This window comes from Sclerotinia sclerotiorum, genomic scaffold (genome assembly GCF_000146945.2).
Source record: "Sclerotinia sclerotiorum 1980 UF-70 scaffold_15 genomic scaffold, whole genome shotgun sequence".
In the NCBI taxonomy this organism is placed as follows: domain Eukaryota; kingdom Fungi; phylum Ascomycota; class Leotiomycetes; order Helotiales; family Sclerotiniaceae; genus Sclerotinia; species Sclerotinia sclerotiorum.
Window position 1 is genome coordinate 958,769 of NW_001820821.1, and position 23,973 is coordinate 982,741.

A 23,973-nucleotide genomic window follows, 5' to 3' on the forward strand; every position below is an offset into this window, starting at 1 on the left:
TCACGATAAGTGATTCACATTCGATTCAAAGCTTCTATCTCCCTACAGAAAGCCACCAAAAACCATCCTTGGTGGGGTTAAAGCAACGACAACGGAACCATTACCCCGAGTCAACATACAACTATTCAACATCATTGAAATACTTCACAACTCAACGCCATGAATCGTTATGATGACGGCGAGCTAGAAATATCTCTGGCACCTTCCGCAAATCATCGTGCACAGCATAGATCCTCGGAAGCCAGTTCCAACCCCCGTCGGGATTCACAAAATGGAGGGAATAGGAGGATGGAATCTGCTCCGCAGAAGAAAACTGAGCAGCGTGTGGGCGCATACTCGGTCGTTCGTACACTCGGAGAGGGTTCTTTTGGAAAGGTGAAATTGGCCGTTCATCGCGTTACACAGCAACAGGTTGCGCTGAAGATTATTGCGAGGAGGAAGTTGATTAGTCGTGATATGGCTGGGAGAGTCGAGAGAGAGATCGAATATCTTCAACTTTTGAGACATCCGCATATTATCAAATTGTGAGAATGCTCCTTTCTTAAGTTTATCTATTTAGTATCTAACTCTGTATTACTAGATATACAGTCATTAAGACGCCTCACGAGATTATTATGGTTCTTGAATATGCCGGGAACGAATTATTCGATTACATTGTACAACATGGAAAGATGAGAGAAGATGAAGCGAGACGGTTTTTTCAACAGATAATTTGCGCAGTCGAATATTGTCATAGACATAAGATCGTACATCGAGATTTGAAACCCGAGAATCTTCTCCTCGATGAGAATCTCAATGTCAAAATTGCCGATTTCGGACTTAGTAATATCATGACGGATGGAAATTTCCTCAAGACAAGTTGCGGAAGTCCGAATTATGCCGCACCAGAGGTCATCAACGGAAAGTTATACGCTGGTCCGGAGGTCGACGTTTGGAGTTGCGGTGTCATATTGTATGTTTTACTTGTGGGGAGATTACCTTTCGATGATGAACATATTCCTTCTCTCTTTGCAAAAATTGCTAGGGGTCAATATAATGTCCCTAGTTATATGGGTCGTGAAGCTGCTGCTTTGATCAAGAAGATGTTAGCAGTCAATCCGGTCTATAGAGCTACTATCGCGGAAATCCGAGATGATCCATGGTTTACCACAAATTTACCTGCTTATTTGCAACCTCCGGTGGAAGAATTTATTGATACCGGAGTTGATCCGGCGAAAGCTATTAACCCTCGAGCGATAGCGCCTCATGCTAGTCCGGCCATTCAAGAGAAATTGCATGTGCAAGTTACTGAAAAGATCAGTAAGACTATGGGTTATGGTATTAAGGATGTTCAAGAGGCTTTGGCTGCAGAAGAACCTTCGGCCATTAAAGATGCATATCTTATTGTTCGAGAGAATAAGTTGATGCAAGCTAATCGTAGGTGTTCCATTTCTTTCATGATTCTCAATATGGATTTAAATTAATAGTTACAGCAAATCTCACGGATGATAAAAATCAACTCCTTTTTCAAATTCCTTCGCCTCCAACTTATGACTCAACAATTCCTCCATCAATGCCTGATTCTCCTTCACCTCTTGTCAAGGAGCGACCTGGTAATATTCCACCAACAGCTCCACCATTTCAACCTCGACCAAGCCCCCTTCTCGATGCCGTATCACCTAGATCTAGTAGTTCAATTGGAACTGATAGATCATTTGTTCGACCATATGTGAGCAAAATAGGAATATTACCAAGCAGTATTCCACAGTACCACAAAGAGTTTATGGAAACACATAAATCTGGTCATCAGGAGAGTACTCTATCAAACTCTCATTCAGAAACAATCGAACCTTCACCTCAGACTGAAGCGGAAAAAGCCGAGACAGTTCGACGATTAAATCCACATTCTAGGAGTTTAGCTAAACTTGATGAAGGCAAGAAACCAGCGGGTATGACTCCAGTTCCTGTTAAAAAGGCAAAACCTACCAAGTGGCAATTTGGAATCCGTTCACGAAATCAACCTCTTGAAGCAATTGGATGCATTTATAGAGCTCTTCAAAAGCTTGGTGCTGAATGGTTAGTGGGAGATGAATGGACACCTGGTCAAAGTGAAAATAATGGGAACAAAAGGAATGATGATAATGATGATAACGATGATCCAAATGGGAGTGGTGCTTCTTTGCATCGCGAAACTTCTATGAATGACAACTCGAAGAAAAATAGATTTAGTGGTATTGATAAGAAAGGCAACTATAAGTTACCGGAAGATCCATGGGTCTTACATGTCCGTTGGAAGAAAACTGGTAAGTGATCTCATGGCCACATTGAGAATTCCTTTTAACCTTGAACAGATATTCGGCGTCATTCCATCGCCTCCTTTAAATAGTTCAACATCTAGTCCCGCACATCCATCCTCAATGCCCAAAGATGAAGGATTAGATTCTATCGACGGAGGAGTCATCATGCATCTCGACATTCAACTCTACGAAATGGAACCAGGTGTATATCTTGTGGATTTCAAATGCGCAGGCTATGAAACTGCAGATGGTATGATGTGTGAGGAAAAAGATGTTACGAGTCCTTTTCCTTTCTTGGATTTGGCTAGTAAATTAATCATTCAATTGGCAGAAGCTGATTAATTTTTTTAACCCTTTTTTCTCGGTAATTATTTAAATGGTTGTTGAGTTACCTATATTCGTTTGGTTGTGTGGTTTGATGACACCTGGACGTTTTTTTTTTTTTTTTTTTTTTTTCCTTTTCTCTTTCGTGAAAGATAAGATTTGATTCGATTCGATTTGATAATTATTGATGAACAATGGAAAATTTTTCTATGATTATATTTTTTTTTATATCTTGTTGTAAGGTACAGCGGAGTGAGGTTAGGATGGGAATGGGAATGGTATGGGAATGGGAAAGGGGGAGGGAATGCAGGTGGGAATGGGATGGGCGATTCGGGTTTGAAAGGATGGATGCATGGATGGATGGATGGAATATAGGATGGTAATCTATCTTAGCAATTCAGTGTTTTTTTATATTTTATATATTTTGCTATGGATTATGCTACTAGTATTACTATTGTGTTGATGTTGATTTGGATTTGTTTTGAATTTGAATGGATGGTGGGTTAGTGGATTGATGATGAAGTGTGATTATTTACATAAAGTGAAATAAGATTTACAATAAACTAACTAAATAAATAAATATATGGAAACATATAAATATATAAAATAATATAATAGATTATAAGAATAACTAATTCTATTCTCTTTACATAGATAATCGTATAGGATTCTTAATATTATTTATTTTAATACTATATGTGACCAAAAGGGTGTTTATAGACCAGCAATTGTATTTAACTTAGAATGTACAGGTGAAGAGCACCTGTAGATGGGGATAGCTACTCTATATATACACAAATGAATGGCCTAGCCGCAATGGCTAGGCAAAAAGAAGTCGTATTTATTCCTCCAATGATCTTACTTTACCGATAACCATTGATACCTAGTACTTGTCCGGATCTGATCCTCAGGTCACCTAAATCGCATACTAATCTCGAGTAATCGTATCATGTGTGGACATGGTTAATGTACCTGAGGTTTCTTATATAATAAAGGTGGGAGGAAAGCAGGGATTTCCGTCACATTACCCCCTCCTTTGAAAAAGCGAGTCCTCGCGCTTTTCATCATAGGTCTGTCACCCGTTTCATCGTCGTAGTTGTCGTCTCCAGCGTCATATCGTTCAATCCATCGAGGCAAGGCCTTGGGTGGTCCAGCCTTATTGGGGTTGGCAATGTGGAATTCCTTAAGTTTATGTGGAGAGTATTTGAGATCATCTGCTGGATACCAAGTAGGGTCAAGCGGATGATCTTTCCAGGAAACTTGATACATAATGTTCTTGTACCTGAGTTTCGAAGCTAAGATCTCCTCCACCTCCCATTCTTCCTCTCCAGTGACATTAATTGGAGGAGCGGGGGGATTAACTTGGCCGGGAAGTGGGTCTTCCGCTGCCAATCGGAGCTTTTCGGGAGGAAATACGTCGAATATGCGCATAGAGGCAGGCAGGGCAAGGCGGTATGATTCACCAATCTGTTCAACAATCTTGAAGGGCCCGGAATTGGGGAAATCCAACTTCCGAGAGGGGCGCTGGGTCTTGTAATATCGGGAGTCCAACCACACTGTATCTCCTACCCTAAAGTCGGGAGTACGGCGGTGTTTATTGTGCTGTTTAGCCATCCGATCTTGAGCGCGCTGAATTTGCTGTCGGGCGAAATCCCAAGCATTATGGGCACGCGTAGCGAATTCGTGGGCTTGTTCAACGTTAATTTTGTCTGTAGGATTGGAATTATGTTCTTTCCAATCCCAATCGATGCGAGGCTTGTATCCATAGAGCACTTCAAAGGGGGTCATCTTGCTGAGGGTATCATGAGGCAGAGTGAGCTGAGCGTAATCCATCAATGGGAGCAACTTTGACCAGTTATCTTGATAATAATTCACGAATGGGCGAAGACGTCGTTGCAAGTATTGATTGTAGATCTCCGTTTGCCCATCAGTAGCGGGATGGTCAGTAGAAGAATGTACTAGCTTGATTTTCAAGATAGAGGAGAGCTCATGCCAGAATTGACTGACGAATTGGGTACCTCTGTCGGATAAGATTGAGGAAGGAGGACCGTAGTAACGATAAACATGATATATGAATAGCTCGGCGAATTCTTTCTCTGAGCACTCCTTAGTACAAGGAATAGAGATAGCTTGCTTGCTGAGCCTATCGATAACAACCAGAATATTGTCATACCCATACTTGTCTTTATTGAAGCTACAGAAGTCCATTGTGATATGTTCCCAAGGGCGTTGAGGAATACTAAGGGGCTTCAAGAGTCCAGGCTTTTTATCCCGCGGGACTTTGGAACGTCGGCATAGATCACAATTCCTGACGTATCTAGCAACATCGTCTCGAAATCCTTTCCAATAATAATGCTCGGAAATGAGTAATGAGGTTTTCTCAGCATTTGGGTGGGCAGTGGTAGGTTGAGCATGGACTTCGCGGATGAGATAGGTGTGTAGATTGTCAGTAGAGGGGATAACTACTCTTCCCTTATGAAGGAGTAAACCATTCTCAATAGTGAGTGGGGATCTTCGATTGGGGTCCTCAGAGGCACGAATAGCTTCTCTGCGCATAGCGGTGAGGCTAGTTGAATTGCGGTTAGCTTCTAAGATTCTGTCGATTACTGTGAAGAATGGCTTGGCTCGTTCGAGAGGTGCCAGAATAGGAGCTTCCTTCGCCTGGCGGAGGATTTTGGGATCTAGTTGATCAGGTCTAAACAACTGTTGAGCGCGTTGTTCCTTCTTTTGGTGATTGGTGGCTTGGATATCATCCTCACGGCGGGAAAGCGCATCAGCCAGAGGGTTTTCTTTGCCAGGGCGGTACATGATGAGGAAATTGAAGTCGGCAAGGAGTTCGGCAACACGAGCTTGTCGGCTATTCAATTGTTTGGAGGTCATAAAGTACTCCAAAGCTTTATGATCAGTATAGACCTTTACCTGAAAAGGGGATCCTATGAGTTCGGCTCTCCAATGACCAAAAGACTTTGCGATAGCGGTAAGTTCTTTATCATGGACAGGATAATTAAGTTCTGCAGGAAGCATGGTCTTCGAGAAATAGGCTACGGGGAACCAGTGATCATCATGCTTTTGTGATAGAACAGCGGCGATTACTCCATCGGAAGCATCGGTTTCGAGCATGCTTTCAAGCTTGTAATCGTAATGTCGGAGTATGGGAGCAGTGGTGAGGAGACCTCGTAAAGTATTGAAGGCTTCTTTGCATTCCTGATTGAAAGAAAAAGGGACATTTGTCTTGGTTAGATGGGTCAAGGGTGAAGCTATTACTCCATAGCTAGGAATGAATCTTCGATAGAAATTGCAGAATCCTAAGAAGGATTGTACACCTTTCAGAGTGGAAGGATATTGCCATTCCTTCACGATAGCAACCTTATCAGGATCAACTTCAATACCGGTAGTAGAGATGATGAACCCCAAGTACTTAGTCTTGGTGACATCGAATTCGGATTTCTTGAGGTCTGCCTGAAGGCCAGCATCTCGAAGTCGTTGCAGAACCTTACGGACATGAGTATCATGTTCCGAGGGATCCTCAGAATAGATGAGAATATCGTCGAGATATGCTGTACAGAAATCATCGAGGTAATCGAAAAGAATATCATTCATATAGCGTTGGTAGGTGGCAGGACCATTGGTAAGACCAAATGGTAGAACTTTGCATTTGTATGCTCCGTATCGAGTACGAAAGGTAGTATACTCTTCCGATGCTGGATCCATACGGATGCGGTGGAAAGCTTGGCGAATATCAAGCTTGGTGTAAATTTTGGCACCTTGGAGGCGCGCCAGGGTCTCGTCGATCAAAGGGAGAGGATAACGATCCTTGCGAGTGAGAGCATTGAGCTTGCGGTAGTCGATACAAAATCTTAAACTTCCATTAGATTTCTTAACGAAGAGGACAGGAGCAGCGAAGGGAGCTTGGCTTGGCTCGATGAATCCTTTAGACAGATTATCGGTCAGATATCTTTTGACAACCTCTAATTCCTCAATAGACATTTTGTATAGTGGAGAATAGGTTAAAGATTCCTCAGCTCTATCTTCCAATTTGATCGAATGATCGTAAGAGCGATGAGGTGGTAGGATATCCGACTCTTGTTTGCTGAAAACATCTTCGAATTCGTGATATTTATCAGGAAGCGGAGGTTCATCGGGTTCTAACATAGCTAGGAGGGCTAAGGCTTTCGTGCTACGTTCTTTGGAAGAGCGTTTAAGGGCTTGTTCAAAGGTAGCAAGTTCATTATGGCGATCTTGTTCCTCATAGCGTTGATCGAGGAGGGTCTCAACCTCATGATAGGTACATGTAAATAACTGATCCTTTTCTGTAGATTTTAAAAGATATCGATTAAAGATATGTGCATCGATTGCAGCGATATCCAATATTGAAGGGGTATCCCATGATGAAATAGGGTAAGTTAAACGTGGTTTCCGAGGATAAGGTTGAGTGGGCTTAGGCGGAGTCTCAGGGCTTTTCAACAGTTTATTCATTCGAACAATATCTCTATTTAAAGACTTCTCGTGGGTATTCCCTCGCTTTGATGAAATGGTTGGGGCCAATGTTTCTAAAGCAATGGTATCATTGTGATCTGGTTGGCTCAGCTGGGGATCAATCAATGGAGTGGGTTCAGTTGGATCGGATCGTTCGATTTGGTCGATTTGGTCGAAAGATTCAACCAAATTGATCTTTGGAGCTGCGATATCCTTTCCAAACTTCCGATCCCTTCGATCGGCATCGTATTGGTGATAACGATTGATAGTTTTCTGGATAGGGAGAGAGTTTCGAGGAATAGTGATATATCGCGAAAAAGAAACTGAAGGGGGGGGTGCTTTCAGGCCACCTGAATTGTCGTCGGCGACAGTTCAACCAGATGTCATGGTAAGCTAACCATTGGCGTCCGAGAATAATACGATGACTTCCAAGTGGAAGTATCAAAAAAGGGGTCTTGCGTTGTATACGCATAATCTATATGTAAATCAAAATAACTAACAAAAGAAATATCATATTTCCCAATAGCGCCATCGTATCCTTTAACAGATAGAGGCTCGGGAAGCTTGCACGTTCTTGCTTTTGAGAGGAGATCCAGATGTTTAACCGTAGCTGGATCCATGAAAGCATAACCATTTGCTCCAGAATCGATCAGGGCATCGAATTTTACTGCGATCCCATCACGTACCAACATGATAGGTACTGTGATATGGGGACCTCCAAGAAGGGTGCGTAAATCGAGTCCTGACATATCCTTTATGAATCCCATAAGCGAGACAGTGCTTATGGTTGACCTTTTTTTGATCGAGGGAGATCTTCCTCGGAGCTTGTGAATGTATCCAATGCATCTTCATATTTCTCACTATAGTCCTCATGGGCATCGAGAAGGGCGACCTCATCGACTTCGTTGAAGCTTACTACATTGGTCTCGCGAGAGGCAGAAGGTTGTCGATTGGATTGGATATTAGGGGTGTTGAATGTGCCGTGCTTAGGCAGGACAGCATTCGGAGGGATATTTCCTCGGGCGGCCGATGAAGCAGGAGGCGAACGGACAAATCCGGAGGTTCTGGATTGTTGTTGATCGGAGCGGAGTGTGGTTCCAGGGTTCTGAGTGCCAAGAGTTGGGGCTTTGGCCCTCTGATAATTGGGCCGGGCATCAAGTCGTTGTTGTGCGATATCAGAGTTCTGCAGGGCTCTAGCATATTCTCCGACTGTGCGTGCTTGATGGAATTCTTGTTTGTTGTCGTGTACTAAACGATATTGGGTCTTATCAAAGAGATCGTTCTTCAATCGTTCATCGTCAGTAATGGCGGCACGAGTAGCAACATCTCGAAATCTACTATAGAACTCCCAAAAGTGTTCTTTTGAAGACATACGCAAAGCGTTGTATTCAATATTGGCGGTAGCAACCTCAGCGGGGTCTGTAAGGATAGCGACGACATGATCCACTAGTGCATATGCATCGTAATCATCATCCAAGTAAATACCTTCGAGCAGGGTCATGGCTCGATCTTCGGTCTGATTGAATACCCATGTACGGCGTGCGTTCTCTGATCGGAAATCATGGTGGTAATCGAGAAGGTGGCCTAGGATCATCTTCTCCCAAGCACGTATACGGATATTAGGAGCCTTCCCATCCGAGAGTTTAGATGAAAGATTGGGAATGCGTCTCTCTGGATAATATGAGGCAGGGGGATTTAGCAATGATTGTTGTCGTACAGCTTGAACCTGGGGGGTCTCTCTTCCTGGACCACCGGAGAAATCAACTTTCCGTTTTGATAACAAGGGAATTGATATGGGGCGGCGGGGATCGGGTGCAGGCGTTTTTTCAATTGAGGGAAGGGCCTGGTTCTCGGGGTAATCCGGGTCGTGCCCTGCACTCGCGGGAGTGGGGTGGAAGGGGCTGTGTTTCCTAGCGCGTGGTCCTGTTTCTTCGGGAGGAACGATTGGTGGAAATGGTCCTTTTGCTATTCGTAATCGGTCCGCTTCATCTCGTGGACGTAATTCGTTTTGGAGCTCCAATATCTGATTGCGTAGCTCGAGTTGCATTGAGGCATCTGAGGGGATGGGCTGGGAAGCTTCCGTAGCAGAATATTGAGGTAAGGGATGTGGTCCTGGTAATTCGGAATCATCAGGGTCTTCGTCGGATAAGGATGGTGGTTCTTGCTCTTCTAGTTGTGGAGGAGATCGTGGTAGTGCTCCAGAACGAACGAAAGGATCTGTTAAGGTAGGAACTTTCTCTTTCCTTTCCGGCTTCGTGTATTCACTCCAGAGGTAATTGGGGAGTTGCATTGAGGCATCCTTCGGAGGGGCCATCTTGTTATGTAGCAAGTGGTTTCCGATTTTGTCGTTTTTATTTTTTTTAAGGGGTTGGGAGAGCCTTACGTCGAGAGAGTGCGTCTCACGGAATTGGGGCCTTCAAAAGGTTCTTTTTTGCTTCACCTCCGGGTAGGTGTAGAACGTCTTTTGGAATTAATTTGAGAGGGTGGTTTGAATGTTTATTAACGACTGATCCCTCAGTCGAATCGAATATAATAATGACCTGTAGATAATGTGACCAAAAGGGTGTTTATAGACCAGCAATTGTATTTAACTTAGAATCTACAGGTGAAGAGCACCTGTAGATGGGGATAGCTACTCTATATATACACAAATGAATGGCCTAGCCGCAATGGCTAGGCAAAAAGAAGTCGTATTTATTCCTCCAATGATCTTACTTTACCGATAACCATTGATACCTAGTACTTGTCCGGATCTGATCCTCAGGTCACCTAAATCGCATACTAATCTCGAGTAATCGTATCATGTGTGGACATGGTTAATGTACCTGAGGTTTCTTATATAATAAAGGTGGGAGGAAAGCAGGGATTTCCGTCACACTATATTAAATAAATAAATAAATAAGTTTAGATACTTAATTAAATATTTATTTATATAATAGAATATCTAGGTATATAGATGAAAAATTAATATTCTTTTGTTTAATGCTCGCTTAGGTTAAGGATTGACTTTAGTATGATTTTATATTGTGAGATTACTAGAAGAAGGGTGTTACGAGGTTTGCCGTCTAGATCACGTGGAAGTGCTCTAGGCTCTCGAGGTGGTTTATAACTAGGCGTCAAGCAGGGACTTAAGTAATGACAATAATGATATGCAATTCGTAACTAATAGTAGAGTATACTAAATGATTGATCTTGAGCACGAAGCTCTATACAAAGGAAATCCATCTGGATTATATAGACCTTCATGCCTATGGCTAGTCAGGACCGCTGCGCGGTCCTAGACAGCCAGCGTTCCTCAGCGGTCCATAACGTGACTTTAATCACGTTACCTTGGTTTAGTCATGTGACGCGGCATAGAAGATAGCCGTTGTAACAAAGAAGGGATTGAAATGACCGGATAAATAGAATGAATCAAATAAATCAGTAGAATAGAATAGATAGATAGATAGATAGATGGCATCTCGCTCTCGCTCTCGCTGAGTATCATACAATTATACACGGTATATTCTCTTTTTTCCTCTCTTTTTTCCCTCTCCCCTCCTCATCCTCATCATCCAACTCACCTCCCAAATAACCCCACCAACCCCCAAGCCCCCCTACAACCTCCCCCTGACCCACTCAACCCAAATTCCCAAATCCTCACAAACCTCCAACATCCTCCCCAAATCATCTCTCGTAAAAACCCTCTCCTTTCTCTTCCCTACCACATCATCCCCTTCCGAAGTTACCCCACGTAAAACATTCTCATCCACCACCACCACGCCTCCATTCCCTTGAATTTCAAAAACCACATTCGCGCTTCTTTTCTTAAAGTCAAATACCACTTGAACTCTAGGGATTGGAGTTAATGTTAATGAAACATCTAGATGTTTTGATTTATCCTTTTTTTCTTTCTCCTGTTTTGGTATTGAAGTTAATGTTGGCGTTGCAGTAAGACCCTTCATAAAATCCTCAAATTCCCGTTTTTTAGTTGGAGGACTGATGGTTTCCGGTTCTAGAGACTTGGAGACTGCATCAACTTTAGATGAATCTCTCTCCTTTGATTTTAATTTCGAATTTTCTTCCGCCGCAAAACTTTTCCTCAAAATCGTGCTCAAAAAAGCAAACTGTCTCAAACATGGCAACATTTCCACCAATTGTCTTGGATGACTAAATGACACCTCCTCTACCTGCCTTCCATAATCAATCTTCTCAATAAACAACGTGTTACTATGTTTCTCTATCCTCTTCTTCCCTTCTCGATCCCAAACAGGGACATTCCTCTGAATGTTAATAGTTCTGGCTTGTGTTTCGCTAGTCTTCAATGCTTCCTCCGCACTTAACGGAAACATAAGTCCATCAAACGTTGTGATTTCTGAAAAATCAAAGGGTGTTTGGGTTGATTGATATATCTGCATTGCGATTGCGTAAGGTACTATAATTGGCGGATCAAATTTCGCAACAAAAATTGCTTCTGGGAATTTTTGTGCTCCAACATCCAAGCCATCCGCCTTATTATCAGAATTTGTCGGTAAAAGAGTATTGTCAGGTTCCAACCAATCTAAAATTGGTCCTTGGCGCAATTGTGCTGCCTGGAATAACTCGTCGACTGCTGGATCTGATTTCTGAATATCGTCTGATATCCATTTATCAGATACACGTAGAGGGGTATATACACCCACTACCAATGAAGGTAACGGTGCGACTTCGACTAATAACGACCATGTCTTCCTGTTCTTTTCCCTTCCCTTTGTTGGAATTCGTCGTTTTTCTTGCCAATAATCCAGACTTAATCCTAACCTTTTCCTTGAATGCATAACTGGTATGCCACTCCTGATACACATCGCCGCCCTCACAATTTCCTCATCCCCCATTCCTAGCATATCATTCTCCCTCAACCTGCTCAACTCCCAATTATATAGCTTATGCAAACTGCAATATATCCCCGCAACCGCCTCATGACAATTAAGTCCAGGTATAACGCTTAATTTATCCAACATAGTTAACCTCTCCAAATTTGCCGCGAATCGATCTAGTATCTTCGTCAACGGACTCTCTCCAGCTTCGAATTGTAAATCTTTCAATAAAATATCTGAGGCTGTCTTCTCATGCTTTGTTACTGATTCTGGTGCATCGGGAAACGATAGCGAAACTTTCTGTACGATATTATTTGCGAAATCGATATCGAGTGCGAGAGCATTCCCTGCTATAATAAGTGTTCGCCCATTGCTCGCGCCGCCCATTGAATCCTCCCATAAACATTCTAATCCTACTCTTCGTGCTAATCTTTCGAGCCCAGCTTCACTAAGTCGTCCTTTATTTGGCTATTCAACCACATTAGTATTGCCAATCCATACCACCACAAATAATATGTCTCTCCCCCGCTCCCATTCCTACCCCTTCAACCTGATCAAACTCACCTTCAAAATCTCAATACACGCCATCAACCTCCTCCTTTTCTCCTCCTCATCCTTTCCCGGGCCTCCACCCAACCCTCCAATCCCATGTAAATCAATTCCCAAATCCCCTACCACATCCGCACCCATCCCCAACGCCAATGCTGCAGAAGGACTATCAAATCCCACCATCCCCATATTATATCCTTGATTTGACATTGAAGTTCCTGCTGGACTAGATTTCTTGATTTGAGAAGGAGATGGGACAACAGAACGCGGTCCATGAGGAGAGAATGCTAGATGAGATGTAGAAAATGGAGTTGAAACGGGTGGTGTAGCTGCCACACCGGGATATTTTCCTGGTGTTGGAGTCGCCATTTTCGTGGTAATTTATAGATTTTATGTGGATTGATTTTCGAGTTGAGGAACAAGTTGTCGTGGTGGAAATGGTAGGTAGAAAGACGGTAGCAAATACTGCAGCCTCAGAGTTGTTGCCTTTGTGCGGTTGTAATTATGGCGATTAAATTTACATAGCCACCGTCGCAAACGGGAGTCCAAAGTTTTATGTGCGATTTTACGACATCAACGGCGGTGGTAAATGTAGAGTGCTGAGATCTTACAATTGCAAAAGCGATTATGTTTCTGAACAAAAGATAGGATAGATGATTGTTATCGGATGGTGCGGGCCTGTCGGCCGCAATGACCGCTTCCCTTTTTCAATGATTGGCTTGAGTAAGGTTGTGGAAAATGCATAGTTCTACAGCCTTCGAATCACACAAATTATCATACAGGTATCAACACAAAAGTTGAATTATTGAAAGATCTTACAATTGAAAGTCAGACAAGGGCTAAAATTCAAGACTAATACAACAAATAATCGTATACAAGTGCTCTCTGCTTCTCTGCTCTGCGTACAGTATGGCCGCTATCTTAAAATAACACTAAACACTACTGCCATCAAAAAAGGATAATATACTATGTTAATCAATACTTCCGCTTTTCTTTATTCATTATTCATTACCCACTCTCAATCATTAAACAAGCTTCGAAGCTTCAAAGCCCAGCGGCACCCCTTGGTGCACGAGGCTTAATAGCAGAAGGATTTGCAAATGCCTTTTTCTCCTTTTCTTGCAACAATAGACGTTCAAGCTCCTCTTGAATCTCCGCGGCACTCTTCACAGCAGCCGGGGCGGGCAAAGGCGGATTGGTGCATATCGTACCAGTCAACGGGTACTTTTCGTAAAACCGAGCAAGAAGTGGCGCTGCTAGACGAAGGTCCATAGCTTTGGCCGTTCTTCCTTCATCATCCTCATTTAAGGGCTGCTTCAGTGTCGTTTTGACTGGCACTTTACGACCAACATGTGCTTCGCGTGGAATAGAGAGACCTGGAGGTGGTAGTACGAGCTTTTTTGGTTGGGTCTTGATCCAAACCGGTTCTGCTGCCATAAGTGGCTTCGGGTAAAACATTGGTAACATTTCATTGGAGGTTGGGTTAATCTCTTCCTTCCAAAACGGACTTGGCCGTTCATACTGAGTACGTGTAATATGAGCTCTTTCAGACGTAAAGTCTTCGAAGCATGCTGCCTCAGGGTTGAGACTGTTGCTGGAACCCCTCTTCTTTCTCGGGCTGCGCTTAGTGTCGTGAGCAATCTTCAAATTCTCGATAGACTTGAAACCATCGTCACCACCATCGTCAAGTCTTTTCAAAACCTTCAAAAGCTTATGAAGAACTTCCCGGTCACCCTTTTCCCACGTAGCAAGGGACCTAATACAATCCTCAAGTAAATCTCCCGCTTTCTTGCCGTCCGGGCTTTCAGTTGTTTCTTCGTTTGACAGTTCTCGCGTTGCGACGTGGACATAATCTTTTGGATTAACAGTATATTTGTCGATAGACTTGATCAGCTTGAGAGGTTCCTCAGCAACGGCTTCTGCAGAAGGACCCGACATCTTGGATATGTCTTCACTCATGTTGACTTTGTCTTTTCCTTCTCTAATGGGAGGCTGTGTCATTTCTGGTTCCGAAGCACCACCTAAACGATTCTTGACAGCTTGCCTAGGAGCTCTCGGCGTTGTCTCCTCCTGAATGCTGAGAGGCTCGATTGGAAGTTTCTGAGCAGATTTAGGACTGTCGCTCAAAGAATCCACATAGTAGCCAATGATTCTCTTGGTAGGAGTGTAATCATCTTTCGTCAAGAATTTTGATCCTGTTTCAACCTTGTATGACTGAGGGCTATCTTTTCTTTTTGGCTCTTTGATCACTGAATCAACACCTCTGTACGTCTGAATCTGAGGGATATTCGACTGCGGACTAGCTTTTTGAGTTGAGATTCCAGTATTTCTCCGAAACTTTTGGGGCGAGTTGCTGTTCGCAGGAGGTGCTCGCGTAAACTCTCTGTTTAATCTAAATTCTTCACATGGCTGAGTTCGACCGAAGAGATACTGGGGTCTGCGATGATGCATTGGCCCGAGTTGCTTCAAGGCTCTTCCACATGAGATAATTGAAGGATCAACCGCCATTGGTTTGTTAATGTATTCTGGATCCGGACAATCTCGGAGAAGACCGGAACGAGCAAGCTGTTCTCGAATATTGGCCTCAAGGCCTCTGTCAATCGGAGGACAAATTGAAATATCAGATCCCACGCTGGTGCCGCTTGAACTGAGGTGCAAAGCATCTCGTGGGTAGTGCGAATGTTGAGTGTAATGTGTTTGGCGTCCAAATTTCTCAGGTTGTGTATTCGGTCTTAAAGTTTGCTGCATCATAGTGCGTAAAGCAACTCGGGGGGAAACTCTCCCGGTATTCTCGTCTCGACGTTCCTCGAGAACAGGGGCGCACTCAGCATATATTCCATCGCCATTTTCAGGACCCCGGTTACCTTGGACATCTATGTTATGATGATGAGTCCTCGTGTTGACTGTCTGTAATGCTACATGACCAGCAGCCATATTCATGTTCAGCGGAACGTTATATGTCATTGGCAACTGATGTTGGAAGGTTGCATATGGTAGAGTGCCAGGGACCACATTGTGGAAAGAACCATGATAAGGTTGTTGAATGTACGCCATTTGCAACGGTATATTTGTTGTATTGTTGCCATTTGGAAATGGTTGCTCCTCTCTTTGTTGCCTTAATACCAACCTTGGAGGATCACCTTCTCCAGCCGGTGCGTTTCTAAGCACCAGCCGTGGCTTTCTTTGCTCATAATGAACCATTATTCCTCCTACCAACTTTTTCCTTCTCTGCAAAATTTGTCTGAATTGTATGCTTTCAATATCAGGTCAGTAGACTTCAAACGGACTTCTGCGCACGAGCCGTAGTAACACCTCCGCCGTACAAATAGTGCCACGCACGATCGCGGGAAGGCGTATTCCAGAAGAATTACCCTCCGGAAAGGTTCTTGTCCTCTGAAGGGTATTTTACTTGCCAATTCTCCGAGGAGACTTCAAAGGCCTTTGTCGAAAGATTTCCGTAGTGTCTGTCTCGCCCAAGAATTAGTCACAAAAGCCATAAAAGCTCCACCCGAACTATACCAAACATACCGCACAACCAAGGAACTCACCAGAATAAGATTCCGAGCTATCATTCAGATCCTTCTGAGTCCAATAAGCTTTTTGGGCCTGTGTCAAAGGTTCCAAATATAGCGGAGGGGCAGTAGTCGAGTTGACAGAATCTGATTCAGAAACGGGCTTGAGATCAGAATGAGTCTTGATGTCTTTGAGAATTCCTCTCTTAAGTACTTCAAGAACTTCGCTTTATCTGTTAAGCGCTCCTCTTGCTAAAAAGAAAGAGGACGGGAGGAGTAGAAAACGTGGTATGCCAAGTCTCAATGCTTGACACCAACCTTCATGGACAAGCAACACTCAAAGCGTATGAAGACTGGGGATGAAAAGGAAGCAGTGCGTCGAAGAGCAAGGATAGTTGATGTTTAATCTAGAAAACCAAAAATTTTTTGGGTGTGTGTCTGGTAGTTGTGGTAGGTTGAGAGAGCAAAATTTGTAGCGATGTTGCTGTGTGCCTGTTTGTTGGGTGGTAATTGGAAGAACATTAAGACAGGAAGATTTTTTTTGTTTGGTTCAATACATTAGCATAGCATTGGAAGGAGCAGTTTGGTTCATATCGATGTGAAAGCGGAAGTCATAGATATTGAGAAGTTGTTCGGCCGTGGCCGAACTTGGAAGGAAGGGGTGTGAGTTGTTGCGCTGAATCGCGTATGAAGTTTCCCATATCTATTATTTTCATTAAAATATATCAATATTCCTAACTGGGTAAACGATGGAGTTTCAGCACGATGAGTAGTATTGAATTTGCCGTTGCAAATATGGAAAGGAAGTAATAAGTCACGCCATTACCACGCATACTGCTGCCACTCCAGAAGTTCTCCTCCCACAATACACCTCGGTCGCCTGGTATGGAAAATAGCCTACAAAATAAAGTTTTGATATATATCTATTCTTCCTTTGCATATTTCACTGCTCCGTGATATAAATTCTTCAAAAATAAATCTGATCCACCAAACGTGACCAAAATTTCTCCAGATGTTGTATGTGGATATAAAAGAAGTAAAATTGACCACTTCTAAGAATTGTCTGTCAAAACCTACAGGATTGTAGCAAAATATCTCCTCGAGGCCTGAACTATAAATTTCCAAAGGTTTAAAGTTGGAATGAGAATATCTGGAGTTTTGTTGTATATCTCGTCAAATTCCTGATCCCTTTCTTTCAACAACATATTGATTACATTTTGTATCTGATAACCCGGATACTATATTAAAATTGTATAGCAAGTCTTAAAGAAAGGAACATATAATTATCACAGCAATCTAGTTTGGGTATATTAAGATTTTATATTAGAAGGAAATTTCCAAATGAAGTAACATGACTTTGACGTTCCTGGAGAATGATAGGGATCTTAGAACTCTTACATCCATTACGGCATCGCATGTTTAATCTACTCTCATGACTGGGACTTCGTGAAAGCTTTATAAAGTATCGTTTATTGTATTGTAAAGGCCATGGTAGCCGACAACTGAATAGAATTATTCTTTGGAGAGTAATCCATAGTATTGATGTGAAGATTATAAGTCTTATAAGAACGTTGGAGCTTAGAGGTTGAAGTTAAAGGTCTAATTTTATAAAAAGAAAAAATTATCAAATTAGTAATATTATAATCTATATATATGTTACGAGGTTTGCCGTCTAGATCACGTGGAAGTGCTCTAGGCTCTCGAGGTGGTTTATAACTAGGCGTCAAGCAGGGACTTAAAGTAATGACAATAATGCAACTCGTAACTAATAGTAGAGTATACTAAATGATTGATCTTGAGCACGAAGCTCTATACAAAGGAAATCCATCTTGATTATATAGACCTTCGTGTTCTAGCTGATCAGTAGGATCAGTATGGCTCAGTACTGAGCTTGCTGATCCTCACTGAGTCAGTCACATGATATTGGTAACACGTGAGCGTCTTCTTGTTACCCGGCGTAACAATATACTACAATAATGTTAAAAGGAATAGAAGTTACCGGTACTAATCACGTGTCGTGATTAGTAATACGGTTACCTAAACAGGCTAGATTAGACGAACCATAAGCAGGCATATTGGTCCCCTCCGAGGATACCAAGAGGAGATTAATATGCCTACAGACGTAGTAATATAGTCAATATAGAGGCCTCTTCCACCCAATCTTTTAATAAATAAGTATTTTAAATTCTTATTATACAAGGGAATCTTAATTAACAAATTTACTTTCAATTTATCAAATTTTCAATTATTCAACTTTTTGAAAATTTAAATAATTTAAAAAGAAAACACACTCTTTTGATTTTAATAAAATAAGATAAAATTTAAATAATAAATTTAAAAATAATAATATTTAAAATAATTATAATATAACTTTATAAATTAATATTAATAAAAAGAAAGAGGATAAGAAACGAGAATGAGACCGAAGAAAAAAGAATATTAGAAAATTATATTTTAATTATCAAACTTGTTGAAACTGAGTTGTTTGGAAGTAGTAGTATTATTAGATGTAGGTTAAACTAAGGATCTAAGTTACAGTAATGGTAGAATTGAAGATATTCCCAATTATGGTCCGTGCACCATAATGGTCATATGACCTCAATTCTAGGCCCATAATGACCTTAATTTCAACAAAACTGAAATTATATTAAAATTTACTATATAATTCAAATAAATTATAGTTAAAAAACAATGTACTAATAGTTCCTCTATTAATAAATTACTAATCATACCTCATAAAATATGTTAATCCTTAATCGATGAATTACTGATATTTTGGCTTCCCTAGAGCAATCATCGCATGTATTGTAACGATAATGACGGACTCTTAGCCTCGAAAATGGCTCTCCGTTCGTGCGATCTCTGAAACTGCGATCATAATCACGTGCACACCCACAACTTTTCTGAAACTACCACGCGGGACAGACACCTTTGGAATGGTATTTGGGAAATGTTCGATGTTTCGATATTACTATCTCCACATCTTCAAGATGTTATGAACTTCTGTCGTGTGCTTGTCTACCCTAACACTTATATAAATATCTAATAGTCAGCACGGGCATCATCCATCTACGACCGCGGGGTAGCAATATGGCAAACATAATCTTGCGCAGACGATTAGCACTTCTCTTTACAATTTCCATCTTCACCATTTCCCTCCTCTATTTCTGGCGAGTGCAATATTCACCTCAAACAGGAGAGGAAAGATTACGACCAAAGCCGGTGATTCCGGAAAAGCCTGATACTATCAAAGAACCAACCAATGAGGATGATGCAAAATTTGAACACTCAACAAGCTCCATTGCCCAAACTTCAAGCACATCAATCAATTTCATAACACAAACCTCCAATATGCCTACAACTACACCTTCCGACTTTTCTACAAAACCCAATGTTACAACTCCCCAAGGAACATTCATCGGAAAACAAACTTCCAAATACCCACAAATCCTCGAAGAATTCCTCGGAATCCCGTACGCATTACCACCAACAGGAGACCGCAGATTTCGACCTCCTGTTCCCGTGAATGTCTCAAATGAAACTTTCGATGTCACGAAACCTGCTCCAAGATGTATATCTGGTCCAGATAATGAACCTCAAAGTGAGGATTGTCTTCATCTGAATATCTATCGTCCGAAGGAGACGAATTCATCACATGAGAAATTACCAGTTTTGATTCATGTTCATGGTGGAGCATTTAATTTTGGTTATGCGGATGATAGGGAGATTCAATCTCTTGTGGGTTGGTCTAAGCAACCTTTGATTGCCATCACGTTTGAGTATAGAGTGGGAGCTTTGGGATTTTTACCTTCAAAGTTGATGGCTGAAGAAGGGGCTTTGAATTTGGGTTTGAAGGATCAAAAGTTGTTGTTTGAATGGGTGCAGAAATATGTTTCAAGCTTCGGTGGTGACCCGGATAATGTTACGGTGATGGGTCCGTCAGCTGGAGCTCATTCTGTAAGTTGACTTTGATTGTGACAATCGTGATTAGCACTAGCAGCAATATACTCTCATCTAGGTCTTTCAATAGTTTGAAATTCAGTCTGATGATGAGGTATCCCAAATTCCCGAGGGAATTTGATGCGTTGTATTGTTGATATGGTCTATTTGATATTTGGAATCCATTATCAAGTTTCCACCTAAAATTCCGCAAATTTTCACGCTGGAAAGCGTTCAAATTTTGCACTGTAGTACAGACCATTGAAACCTCAGTTCATGAATAACCAACTCTTGTGTATTCTAATGATGTTACAGATCGGTCATCACATAATGTACAATGATGGCTCCCCTCTACCCTTTGCTAAAGCAATCATCGAATCAGGAGGACCAACAGCCCGAGCCGTCTATGCTTATGACAACCCACTTCACGAGACTCAATTCTCAGAATTTCTCAAAAAGCTTGATATCCCTAGCACACCTCGCAGCGAAATTCTCCCAAAACTTCGCAGTCTCCCTGTTAAATCTATAAAAGCTGCTTCAGAGCAAATCTTTGAATATTACAACCCATCTCTTCGTTGGCCCTTCCAACCCTGCGTCGATGGACCTGGTCCAAACAGTATTATTCCAATACCACCAATTCAAGCATTTTTAAACAACACATACCATCACATTCCTATCATCACCGGTTATAACACCAACGAAGGGTCATTATTCGTCCCTAAAGCACCTAATAACGGAGAATCCTTCATCGACTTCTTTTATGTTCTCCTACCCACTCTTTCAACAGAAGACCTCTCACTTCTCGACTCACTCTACCCCAATCCCGAAACCAATCCCAACTCTCCATACGCCTTCAACAACACCGCTTTCGGCGTAGGAAATCAATATCGACGACTCGATAAAGCATACGGAGATTTCGCATACATAAGTCCCGTACGCCAAACCGCCTATTTCGCTTCCGGCGAACATCCTTACGAGCAATCATCCTCAAATTCTCCCTCAAATGCAACCCAACAAAAACAAGCACCAGTATATCTATACCAATACGCTGTAAACGGCAGTATCCTCCACGGCGCCACTCACGGAGACCAATCCCCCTTTCCAGTCTTCTCCTCCGACGTCACACACGTATCACCCACAATTAAAGAAATCGCAGGCTTAATGCATGCCTATTGGACATCCTTTATTATTTCCCCAACAGGAAATCCAAATGCAATTCCAGGTAGACATCCTACTCGATTGATATGGTCGGAATATAAAAGTGAGAAAGACAAAAGACATAAAATTGTTTTTGGATTGGGAAATAATGAGATTGCGAGGGGAAAGGAGAAGGAAAAAGGGGTGGTGGTGCAGTTGGTGGAGGATAGGGTGGATGATGGGGAGAGAGATGCTTGTGCTTTTTGGTGGGAGAGGGTGCGGTTGTGGGAGGGTTAGGTCGTTTTGGTGTTGTGGGTTGGAATATGGTGGTTTAGTTTGGTGTGGTGGTGTGGGGTGTGGAATTTTGTATACTATTATATTATTTTATATTATATAAATTGAAATTAAAAAAGTACATCTAGATTTCTATAAATAGTAATAATAAGATAATGTGAATTAATATTATAATTTTTAATATTGAAACTTTTAATATTATATTAATATATTTAAAACAAAATAATAAATATCACTTTTTATAACGTAACTTATGGTGAACCGGGTCATATGGGGAACCGGGTCACAAAATTCAATTCTCTCTATGTGATCTTGTTCTACGAGCTACACATTCATCCAATTCCAACTCTAAATCACTTGAACTACTCTCTGGCTCTTCTTCTTCAGTCTCCTCTTCTAATTCTTCAATTGGACGTTTACGTGGTCGCCCTCGTGGCTTTTTCTCCTTCGGTTTTTCCTCCGCCTCACGTACCATTTTCAGTACTTCCTCACTACTAAAGACAAATTGACCTTGTAATTTGACTCTTTTGCCTTTAGTTCTCTTCTTTCGAGTCTCAATTACTTCCTGAGCATCAGCGAGCTGTTTCCGAAGTAGGGCTATCTCAGCTGTTGGTACGAGAAGGATACGGAAGACGTAGCACCCACGGATTACGTAGGTCCTGTATGTCTAATTGTATTCTGTCTAAAGAGCTAGCTACATATTGAAAGTAGTAAGTCTTATATAGACTTACTAAAAGAGCTAGTCTCTTTCGCGTTCGCTTAGTTCTTTATTACAGTAGTAATTGAATTGAAGTCATTCACTTCGTTCACACATCAGCATTTTGAGATTCTACAAGCCTAGTCATTCTCTTGGCATATCGACGAGTTGGTGATGCAAGAGAATCATTATCTGCTAGAGCTTTATTAAAGATTTGATTTGCTTGCCTTAGCTTTGTCCCATTTGGAGGAGAGCTCCTGAGTATAGATAAGTCTAGATCTTGATTGGACATTCTCATTTGTAGAGTAGAAGATTGTTGGGAGGAGTTAAATGGTAATATATCGAGTACTTTTCGTGGGGCAAAAGGTACTAAACCAGCTCCTCTCCAACTAGCTTTAATATTAGAAGAATTCAGTGCTTTTTTTCTAATATTTTGAAAGAGTTCTACCCATTCAGCTCTTTGAATTCGCTTTACACCAGCTCGAGAATATCGATCGACCTCTAAAGTATGATATCGTTTCATTGGCCTATACACTATAATATCAAGTGGTTGAAGCAAGTGGGAGCAATGAGGAGGTAATATAAGTAAATCGATTTCCTTCTTTATACAGAAAGCAATAAAGCTGCCTGTAATATGACTTGAATGGCCATCCATGATCAAAAGTCGAGGTCGGTCACCTGACACTTTCTTGGATTCTGGTTCGAAAACCCTTTTTAACCATTCTAATCCATGACTATTTGAGGTCCATCCATTCGTACTCGTAGAAAACTGCCAGCTTTGAGGCGTGTCCTTTGGAATCCATGCAGAATTCGTATTCTGAGCCTTGAAAATGATTATAGGTGATAGAGCCTTTCCAGCTGCATTGACACATTCAAATGCAGTTATCCATTCTTGCTTGCCAGCTGTAACTTTCCAATTCGATTTCTGAGTAGAATCGATTATAATACACGTACTTTGAGTACTTCCAACTCCAAATCCGGTTTCGTCCATATTATATATATTATCTAATTCATACTTTCGTTCAATGAGACATATACGAAACACATCAAACCAAGCCTAAATATTCTTCAAAGTTGTTACTTTAGTCTGATTAGACTTTAATTGATATGAATAGCATATTTTAAGTTCTGGATGTCGTTTTTGGAATCTATAGATCCATTCGTAGCCTATAGGTGGAATTTCTGTTGAGGTAGGAATTCGAGATGATGCGACCTGAACGCATCGAAGACGAATTTCGTCGGTTATTTCCTTCACCAATATAGGTGTAGCAGGGAATCCAGTAATAATAAATCGTGAAATCCATCGTACAAGAGTATTTTCTTCTGTGTTTGAAAGAATTTGAGCCATTTCGTGGGATTGAGTACGTGATTTCCTTCCAGCGACCCTAGCTATGAGAGTTGACTTAGGAACTTCAAAATACTCTGCAGCCTTTCTAATTGATTTAAAGTCCTTCAATTGAAGTGCAATAATAGCATTCTGTATCTTCTCTTCAATTTGAGAAGGCGTAAGAGGTGATTCGGTATGCATAGCAAAATTTGTTGGGGTTTGAAGTCAGTGATGGGCTAAATGTGACCCGGTTCCCCATATGACCCGGTTCACCATAAGTTACGTTATATAAAAATATTAATAATTGTTAAAGTGAATGGTTCCTGCGTAGCACGTGCACAGGGCACTAGTCCTATTAGGACTAGATTGAGAAGCTCTCTGTAAGAGAGCTTCGCACTTCCGTAGAACTTAGAAGAGAGATTAACCTAATAGACCAATATTACCTCAGTTCTGCCCTATCAGCTTCCCACTATTCCCTGTGTGAGGTCTGTTACGAGGTTTGCCGTCTAGATCACGTGGAAGTGCTCTAGGCTCTCGAGGTGGTTTATAACTAGGCGTCAAGTAGGGACTTAAGTAATGACAATAATGAAATGCAATTCGTAACTAA

At 41.6% G+C, this 23,973-nt stretch overlaps 8 protein-coding genes across 8 annotated transcripts; 3 read left to right on the top strand and 5 right to left on the bottom strand.

Moving 5' to 3' along the window:
- Positions 1–159: 159 nt before the first annotated feature.
- Positions 160–2,618, top strand: SS1G_10426 (hypothetical protein; the record flags this gene model as incomplete). The annotated part of the gene is made up of 4 exons (XM_001588828.1): positions 160–524; positions 581–1,416; positions 1,467–2,282; positions 2,479–2,618. 4 exons carry the CDS (start codon positions 160–162, stop codon positions 2,616–2,618), a joined length of 2,157 nt encoding a protein of 718 aa, XP_001588878.1.
- A 945-nt stretch (positions 2,619–3,563) lies between these two features.
- On the bottom strand, positions 3,564–7,076 carry SS1G_10427 (hypothetical protein; the record flags this gene model as incomplete). Its single annotated transcript, XM_001588829.1, has 1 exon — positions 3,564–7,076. One exon carries the CDS (start codon positions 7,074–7,076, stop codon positions 3,564–3,566), a length of 3,513 nt encoding a protein of 1,170 aa, XP_001588879.1.
- A 781-nt stretch (positions 7,077–7,857) lies between these two features.
- SS1G_10428 (predicted protein) lies at positions 7,858–9,390 on the bottom strand (the record flags this gene model as incomplete). The annotated part of the gene is made up of 1 exon (XM_001588830.1): positions 7,858–9,390. The coding sequence occupies one exon, from the start codon at positions 9,388–9,390 to the stop codon at positions 7,858–7,860; it is 1,533 nt and encodes a 510-aa protein (XP_001588880.1).
- A 1,282-nt stretch (positions 9,391–10,672) lies between these two features.
- SS1G_10429 (hypothetical protein) lies at positions 10,673–12,829 on the bottom strand (the record flags this gene model as incomplete). Its single annotated transcript, XM_001588831.1, has 2 exons — positions 10,673–12,379; positions 12,476–12,829. 2 exons carry the CDS (start codon positions 12,827–12,829, stop codon positions 10,673–10,675), a joined length of 2,061 nt encoding a protein of 686 aa, XP_001588881.1.
- A 675-nt stretch (positions 12,830–13,504) lies between these two features.
- Positions 13,505–15,661, bottom strand: SS1G_10430 (predicted protein; the record flags this gene model as incomplete). Its single annotated transcript, XM_001588832.1, has 1 exon — positions 13,505–15,661. One exon carries the CDS (start codon positions 15,659–15,661, stop codon positions 13,505–13,507), a length of 2,157 nt encoding a protein of 718 aa, XP_001588882.1.
- A 496-nt stretch (positions 15,662–16,157) lies between these two features.
- On the top strand, positions 16,158–16,782 carry SS1G_10431 (predicted protein; the record flags this gene model as incomplete). The annotated part of the gene is made up of 3 exons (XM_001588833.1): positions 16,158–16,260; positions 16,590–16,635; positions 16,734–16,782. The coding sequence occupies 3 exons, from the start codon at positions 16,158–16,160 to the stop codon at positions 16,780–16,782; spliced, it is 198 nt and encodes a 65-aa protein (XP_001588883.1).
- A 2,541-nt stretch (positions 16,783–19,323) lies between these two features.
- SS1G_10432 (hypothetical protein) lies at positions 19,324–21,345 on the top strand (the record flags this gene model as incomplete). Its single annotated transcript, XM_001588834.1, has 2 exons — positions 19,324–19,929; positions 20,227–21,345. The coding sequence occupies 2 exons, from the start codon at positions 19,324–19,326 to the stop codon at positions 21,343–21,345; spliced, it is 1,725 nt and encodes a 574-aa protein (XP_001588884.1).
- A 289-nt stretch (positions 21,346–21,634) lies between these two features.
- On the bottom strand, positions 21,635–23,387 carry SS1G_10433 (hypothetical protein; the record flags this gene model as incomplete). The annotated part of the gene is made up of 5 exons (XM_001588835.1): positions 21,635–21,907; positions 22,155–22,432; positions 22,649–22,942; positions 22,994–23,096; positions 23,253–23,387. The coding sequence occupies 5 exons, from the start codon at positions 23,385–23,387 to the stop codon at positions 21,635–21,637; spliced, it is 1,083 nt and encodes a 360-aa protein (XP_001588885.1).
- Between the last annotated feature and the right edge of the window lie 586 nt (positions 23,388–23,973).